The sequence below is a fragment of the Toxorhynchites rutilus genome, chromosome 2 (assembly GCF_029784135.1).
Source record: "Toxorhynchites rutilus septentrionalis strain SRP chromosome 2, ASM2978413v1, whole genome shotgun sequence".
NCBI classification, from domain to species: Eukaryota; Metazoa; Arthropoda; class Insecta; order Diptera; family Culicidae; genus Toxorhynchites; species Toxorhynchites rutilus.
This window is the reverse complement of record NC_073745.1, coordinates 27634032-27642975: the sequence shown is the minus strand read 5'-3', so window position 1 is coordinate 27642975 and position 8944 is coordinate 27634032. Positions and strand designations below refer to the sequence as shown.

At 30.4% G+C, this 8944-nt stretch overlaps 1 protein-coding gene across 4 annotated transcripts in view; it reads left to right on the top strand.

Moving 5' to 3' along the window:
• Nucleotides 1-8944, top strand: part of LOC129764183 (G protein-coupled receptor kinase 1) — a 402831-nt gene that overhangs the window by 373276 nt on the left and 20611 nt on the right. For all 4 annotated transcript variants that reach the window (XM_055763033.1, XM_055763032.1, XM_055763035.1 and 1 more), the window contains exons 12-13: nucleotides 1-105; nucleotides 188-350. The exon at nucleotides 1-105 is cut by the window's left edge and continues 102 nt beyond it. In XM_055763033.1, the coding sequence (XP_055619008.1) occupies nucleotides 1-105; nucleotides 188-350 (268 nt within the window). The remainder of the gene's footprint in view (nucleotides 106-187; nucleotides 351-8944) is intronic.

Below are 8944 nucleotides of genomic sequence, written 5' to 3'. Positions count from 1 at the left end.
GGACGAGAAGGACTCCGACTGCATACTACACGGGTATATTAAGAAGTACAGCGGCTCGTTTGCGTCCGTTTGGCAGACGCGGTACGCGAAGCTGTATCCAAATAGGTACATTGCTCCCTCGTAAAATCGTTCAACTATTTAATCTTCTATTTTTTTGTATTTCCATGAAACAATCGAACTACCGTAGGCTAGAATTACACACGGATAGCGGTAGTACAAAACCAGAATTAGTATTCATGGATCAGATGGAGGAGGTGTCACAGGATTTCGTGCAGTTCAAGAATGAGCAGTGCATACAGATACGGTTCCGGGATGGCATCCGCGACGGGAAACTGGTCCTGACGATGGCGGTGAGTAACAGCTTTCGAATAGGTTTTGTTTCAAATAACTAGATATTCGAGGACCACTCTCAGAAAAATTATACCCAGATCACATAAAAATAGCGACGGCCGGATATTCTGCTCTTTATTAGCAAATAAAAAATTAAGAGCAAACGAATATTCAATTTTTCGTTTCGTTTCGTGGCGGTATCGTAACCAATGAGGTTTTACCGAGGAGCGATTATTGCTAGATGAAAAAAAAAAAATTTAACAATAGAACTACCGATATTTATTATATACCTATTTCTACCAAACCGGTCATTTTGACAGGTGTGATGTTAAGTTGCCAAAATATAAAAGTTCGAAAATTTTTTTACCGAGAATAAAATATATTTGATTCTAATATTGCAAGTACATGATAAATACATCTATTTGCATAAAATATAGTATTTAAATTTGTATTTTTATTTAGATATACATTTGACAAAAAAGTTAGAGACAGAGTGCAAAGTGCAAAGTTATGTTTGAAATGCTGTAAATTCCTGAAAAAATAACATATGAAGATGGGATGCATATCATTTTGAAGCTTTAACTTTCTTGTTTTGGAATATGTTATGAACAGGTTTTTATCTGGGTGTATGTAGATGTAATGGACAAACATATCAGGAAGTAATCAAAAATCGATTTTATCCGTTTTTTCAAACTTTTTGTAGACTAACACAATTTTTTGCTAACCAAATCAAAAACAAACCAAATTTAATTTTTTAAACAGCTTTCATTTGATTCCTATAACGCTCATGTAGGACCTTTACATACAAAGATATTTTTTTACATACAAAGATATTTTTGAAAAGTTACTCGTTAATCATTTATGATAAATAATTCAATAAATGATTATCGCATCGCAAACGAAGAGATAGTTTTGAAAAATCCAATAAATTTTGTATAATCTTAACATGTTGCTTTGACGAAAAAAAATAATTTGAATTTTTTTACATCAATTTTAAAAAAGTGTCAAAATTACGTTTTTATAGTGTTTTAGAAAAACTTCTGTAATTTTGCAAATATTACATTAAATTTGAATGTTAGCAGGTACATTTTAGCATAGTGTATCCCCTAAACTCCTGTGAACATTGCATATTGACTTTCTGGCGTTTTTTTAACCGATCGATCAAAGTTTAAAGTAAATTAGAGTAACACTTCATCGCACACTGTACCAAAATTACAAAATGCTATGCGTACTCTCCAAATGAACGATTCGTAACTTCCGGTTTCATGCGTTTGTGGGTATGACGATTGTAAGGAGTGATGATACTCACACATATTCTTACGTATTTTCACATATACACACACACTCTACCCCTCCAATTATAGTATTGAAAATGCTGTTTATTTATATCCTTCCTGGAGTGCATTCGGCTTTTTGTGCAGATACTTCCATCAGCAGAAATTATAGCTAAAGGGTGTGTCACATCAAATTGCATCACGAAAAAAACGCTGTAGAAATTCGCCCAGTAGACCGATCCTTTTGAAAATTTTAGACAGCAAAATAAAAACTATTAAACAACTTTTGGAATTTTCTTTTTATTCATACTTCGAGCCCAAGCCCGTATGCTCGCAACTTCCTCTTTACCCCGTCCATAAGGTTCTGTACAACGTCAGGTTGTAGTTTTTTTTGAACAGAAATCCATTTTCTCTTGAAGTCCGCCTCCGATTTGACAACTTTTGGGTTCTTCCGGAGGGCCTGCTTCATAATCGCCCAATATTTCTCTATTGTGTAACTGCGGGTTTCGGTGCTCGGTGGCACACACGAAACTCCCTTTAAAATGCCTCAGGGTCGGCATACGCTTTATTATTTGCTTGGGGAAAAACCTCGCGTTTGGCTACGTTGCCTTACCACCCACTTCCTTAACCTACACTCACCTGGAAGCTGGGCTGCGACGACTCGATGTTCCGGTTGTAGAAGGGACAGTTCTCCAATAATAATTCGTCGTCTGTAGGGAAATCGCGAATTCCCGGGAAATTCCGCGAGCACTCGCGGATAACGCACGATCGCACCTTTTTTCTCAATCCTCTTAAACCCCGGATTGATCTCCTTCTTTTCACCAATCTTTTCACTGATCTTATTCGCGCGAACAATCGCCTTTTTTCCCACGCGCGAAATATCCTTTTTTCTCTTAAAACTCGACCGTTCCGTTCTCGTCACAATTGGGCGAAGCTCCGGCGGGCGGTTTCATTTCCTTTGGCACGACGGTGACCCCGTTGGCTTCTTTTTGGCAAACTTGGATAGTTTCTGTTGCGAATCTCCTCCGGAACGCTGAATTTGTCCTCTGCGGAGAAGAACAACAGGCCCGGCAGCTGACGAAAGTCCGCTTTGACGTAGGTTCCGTCGTCCATTACCAGGCAATGCGGCTTCGTCAGCATTTCGGTGTACAGCTTCCGGGCTCGCGTCTTCCCCACCATGTTTTGCCTTTCGTCGCGGTTAGGAGCCTTCTGAACCTTGTATGTACGCAGGCCCTCCCGCTGCTTGGTCCGCTGGACGAATGAACTTGACAAATTCAGCTTATTGGCGACATCCCGGACCGAACTTCTCGGATCACGTCTAAACTGCTTAACTACGCGCTTGTGATCTTTTTCACTGACGGAGCATCCATTTTTGCCGTTCTTCACCTTCCGGTCGATGGTTAGGTTCTCGAAGTATCGTTTTAGTACTCTGCTGACCGTGGATTGGACGATTCCCAGCATCTTACAGATGTCCCGATTTGACAACTCCGGATTCTCGAAATGAGTGCACAGGATTAATTCATGACGCTCTTTTTCGTTCGACGACATTTTTCCAAATATACGAAAAATTGACAGTGAAGCATGGCCAACGTGATCTATACACTCTTATCTGATTATAAGCGAAAGCTGAAGATATAATTCCTAAAAATTAAATTTCTACAGCGTTTTTTCCGTGATGCAATTTGATGTGACACACCCTTTATGTTGACAGCCAGTATCAATATTCTTCTTGGTCTACGTAAATTGATTCTCTTTACTTTTGCTCTTTGAGGAAACCATTTTTTTTCCTTTGATTGATCATCTATATTTCAGATACTGGTCAAATTTCAGAATTTAATTTCATAAACATCTTGATCGAAAATTCTTTGCTTGAATCTGTTACGTTGTCTAAAACTCTAGATATTTTCGGGCGTCTCGGTATTTTTGGGTTAAGTTTTATAACTAGATAAGAATATATATTTTTGGAATATTGTTATTTTTTCAATATAAATTCAACTGTACTAATTTTAACATTACCTATTTCTACCGTATACAACAACTGTCAATGAGACAATAAAATTACATCACAATATATTACAAAATTCTTCAAATTTCCCAAAATTTTGTGGTTTAGAAGCAGTAATTGTTCCAGAAATATTGATTGGCTGGCACCGTAGTGGCAGATATACGTTGTTTCTAAGCAATTTTGGAATTAGAAACATTAAATATCACGACCGGTTATTTTGACCGGTCGGTATAAATAGGTATACCACATATGTATATCAGAAAAAATGGAAGTTAGAGACCAAAATAATTCATAGTATTGATCAATACATGAGTTCAGAAAAATTCATAACATCATTAAAAAATATAAAAATAAATTTCAATACAAAATCTTGCGAACAAATTATATAACCGGTTATTTTGACCGGTTGGTAGTTTTAGTGTTAATAGTGTATCATGTTTTTTACAAGGAATTTGAAACAGTTTTTTCTGACAATAGGTTTTTATTTTAATAAGTAGAATTTTGTAAGTGTATTGAGATAATACTGGCCGAGTAAGAGTGAGAGTTACATGCAATCAGCAATCAATTATTTTCATTTAGATGGAGAGCAAACTTAGAACTGTCTTCAGGGATGGTTTTTCTGTATGTTGCTTCATCAAAAAAGTATTTGAATAAGGACAAGACTGCACAAAGAACGCCGAACTTATTTCGGTGAGAACATTTTTAAACGCTGGAGAGGTCATTTTAACTACTTAGAAGAAGATCAAAATTATCTGATTGCATCCTTTTTCGGCCCCATTTAGGAGTTCTCGAAACGTAAACAGACAGACAAAACTCATCAAAATCATCCTACAAAAATATCTTGAGACGAATCTTCTGAGCATAACAGCTCATTGCCGTCTTCAACATCTGTTAAACGAAACGAAAGCGATGAAGCTGAATAAAACGTTGATGATATGAGTTGATAATAATCCAATTTTAATAACATTTTTGACATGCCAGTAATCGCACCTTATTTTTAATCACGTGTGAATGCTATTGTGTTATAATTTATCTAATGTTAATATGATAATGGTTGGTTGGTTGAAACATTATTTATTATTATACATTACACATTTACACATTAGTTACAGTTGCCTGATCAAGAATATCTAATGAATACATTTAATCCGATCATTAGGATTAATCCTGCTGACGTTAGTGAATGAAAATGAAAATATGAATATGAAACCACTTCCAATCTACCCAATCTTAGGCAAGATTTGTTGATGTATGTTATTGCACAATGGTCCAGGAGATGTTTTTAAATGGAAATTAGCATTTAGATCTCGACAGGTATTCTCTAGACAAAAACTCTCTTCGACGAAGTTGTTATATACGTTGTTAATTTTTTTTTTAAATGTTGTTATATACGTTGTTAAGTAAAAGTTAAAGCAAAAAAAAAACGTTTTTTCATGGTTACCCTAATACAACTTAGATAGAAAGCGCGAAAAACAACTTTGTGCGAGATATTACACTATTTAGACAAAAACTGTCTTTCAAATGCCGTCAATAAACATTGTTTATATTTGCCCCAGAAAGAATGACAAACAATTGAAGAGAGCGTATTTTTTGGGAAGAAATATTGATAACGTTAAGTAAAGTTGAGATATTGACAAGTTCTGCATCCCAAAATATTTGTATCAGTAAGCCCTAAAAGTCTTCCGAAGACAGTTTGTGTGTAGAATTTTAAATATAAAAGTTAGAGCAAAAAAAATATTTTTTTTCATGGTGACCCTAACGTAACTTAGAAAAAAGCGCTATATCAGTTGTTTCAAGAGATAAAGATAAGAAAGTTAGATTTTTTATTTCGTCGACAATTTTGGTCACCCTATTTTTATAACATAAAAATGAGCGCTCTATCGTACGTAACAACTTTGTCGAAGACAGTTTTTGTCTAGAGAATAACTGTCGAGCTCTAAATGCTAATTTTCACTAAAATACATCTCCTGGACCATTGTGCATTGGTTGTCAGTGAAAGTTCTCTAAATATGGTGCTATTGTGCGCAGAATGCATCTTCAGAATATGCAAGAAGCAAGCATAATGTAGAGCAGAATCAATGCAGTACAGAAATATTAAATAGGACGTACGTCGTTTTTCATACCGGGAAGAGTTTGTACGAATTGTTGAATTAATGCGTTATTCAAAAGTGAGGAACAAATATATAATCGCCTGGAGCGCCACTGTGTGTATTACGAGAAGAATGTCCCGATGCATACTGAGTGCGTTACGTGTATTGTTCTCGCGAGAACAAGAATGAATCACGAATCAACCCTTCTCAGCTACGTCTACAAAACAACGCAAATCCATCGGTCCTTTTCAGAGTCACTAAAACTTTGGACTAAAAAGTTAATTTAGAAATTTCGATGCATTCTAAAAATCGATTTTATATGTTTTTTTTTGCTGAAGGGAGCCTCTGTAAATTCGGGAGTGTCTTTGGATTTATTAGTGCAATTATGTTGTTTTGAATTATAGAAGCTTAAGCTTTCTCGGTTCATCCGCCTCTAGCCTTGAAAAAGACTAATTTGAAAAATCAAACCAAACCAGGGGTGACAAGAGTCATTCCCGTCACACGATGGAGAAGAAAAAAATGAAAGTTGTCGTTACTCCCTGAAGCGAAGCAACAAAAAATATTCTCTTCGTGTTGCGGACAAACGATGAAGATAGTCGCGCGGCAGCAAGTTGCAACTATTTCTAACCATAACTGATCGTAGCCGTTCTCGGTGCACAAAGAAGAATAGGAGAAAATCGTTACGCTGCTTCATTTTCGCTTCGAGCAAAGGAATCGTTAAGTTGCATAGAATCCATGACTATTTGCACTGTGCTTCTTTTTCGAGCGTAGGGAGCGAGGATGGCAATGATGTGGTTTCGGTTGGACTTCTTGTTTCATTTTCTATTATTTTAAATGTATATATTTTTTATGTTTGTTTTCGTCGTTTCGTAAATTCATAAATTCATAAATTCATAAATTCATAAATTCATAAACTCATAAACTCATAAATTCATAAATTCATAAATTCATAAATTCATAAATTCATAAATTCATAAATACATAAATTCATAAATTCATAAATTCATAAATTCATAAATTCATAAATTCATAAATTCATAAATTCATAAATTCATAAATTCATAAATTCATAAATTCATAAATTCATAAATTCATAAATTCATAAATTCATAAATTCATAAATTCATAAATTCTTAAATTCATAAATTCATAAACTCATAAACTCATAAATTCATAAATTTATAAATTCATAAATTCATAAATTCATAAATTCATAAACTCATAAATTCATAAATTCATAAATTCATAAATTCATAAATTCATAAATTCATAAACTTCATAAACTTCATAAATTCATAAATTCATAAATTCATAAATTCATAAATTCATAAATTCATAAATTCATAAATTCATAAATTCATAAATTCATAAATTCATAAATTCATAAATTCATAAATTCATAAATTCATAAATTCATAAATTCATAAATTCCTAAATTCATAAATTCATAAATTCATAAATTCATAAATTCATAAATTCATAAATTCATAAATTCATAAATTCATGAATTCATAAATTCATAAATTCAAAAAAAATCATAAATTCATTAATTCATAAATTCATAAATTCATAAATTCATAAATTCATAAATTCATAAATTCATAAATTCATAAATTCATAAATTCATAAATTCATAAATTCATAAATCCATAAATTCATAAATTCATAAATTCTTAATTTCATAAATTCATAAATTCATAAATTCATAAATTCATAAATTCATAAATTCATAAATTCATAAATTCATAAATTCATAAATTCATAAATTCACAAATTCATAAATTCATAAATTCATAAATTTCTAAATTCATAAATTCATAAATTCATAAATTCATAAATTCAAAGATTCATAAATTCATAAATTCATAAATTCATAAATTCATAAATTCATAAATTCATAAATTCATAAATTCATAAATTCATAAATTCATAAATTCATAAATTCATAAATTCATAAATTCATAAATTCATAAATTCATAAATTCATAAATTCATAAATTCATAAATTCATAAATTCATAAATTCATAAATTCATAAATTCATAAATTCATAAATTCATACATTCATAAATTCATAAATTCATAAATTCATAAATTTCTAAATTCATAAATTCATAAATTCATAAATTCATAAATTCATAAATTCATAAATTCATGAATTCATAAATTCATAAATTCATAAATTCATAAATTCATAAATTCATAAATTCATAAATTCATAAATTCATGAATTCATAAATTCATAAATTCAAAAAAAATCATAAATTCATTAATTCATAAATTCATAAATTCATAAATTCATAAATTCATAAATTCATAAATTCATAAATTCATAAATTCATAAATTCACAAATTCATAAATTCATAAATTCATAAATTTCTAAATTCATAAATTCATAAATTCATAAATTCATAAATTCATAAATTCATAAATTCATAAATTCATAAATTCATAAATTCAAAGATTCATAAATTCATAAATTCATAAATTCATAAATTCATAAATTCATAAATTCATAAATTCATAAATTCATAAATTCATAAATTCATAAATTCATAAATTCATAAATTCATAAATTCATAAATTCATAAATTCATAAATTCATAAATTCATAAATTCATAAATTCATAAATTCATAAATTCATAAATTCATAAATTCATAAATTCATAAATTCATAAATTCATAAATTCATAAATTCATAAATTCATAAATTCATAAATTCATAAATTCATACATTCATAAATTCATAAATTCATAAATTCATAAATTTCTAAATTCATAAATTCATAAATTCATAAATTCATAAATTCATAAATTCATAAATTCATAAATTCATAAATTCATAAATTCATAAATTCATAAATTCATAAATTCATAAATTCATAAATTCATAAATTCATAAATTCATAAATTCATAAATTCATAAATTCATAAATTCATAAATTCATAAATTCATAAATTCATAAATTCATAAATTCATAAATTATTCATAAATTCATAAATTCATAAATTCACTAATTCATAAATTCATAAATTCATAAATTCACTAATTCATAAATTCATAAATTCATAAATTCATAAATTCATAAATTTTCAGGATACATTTTTGATCAAACTCAACAATGATATATTCGAGAACATCATCCCGATTATGTTTGATTGGAAAACCGCAATTACTGATCGGCATGAAACTTAAGAAGAAAATTTCATTTGTTGTCAAACCACCAATAAACAGATAAGATTA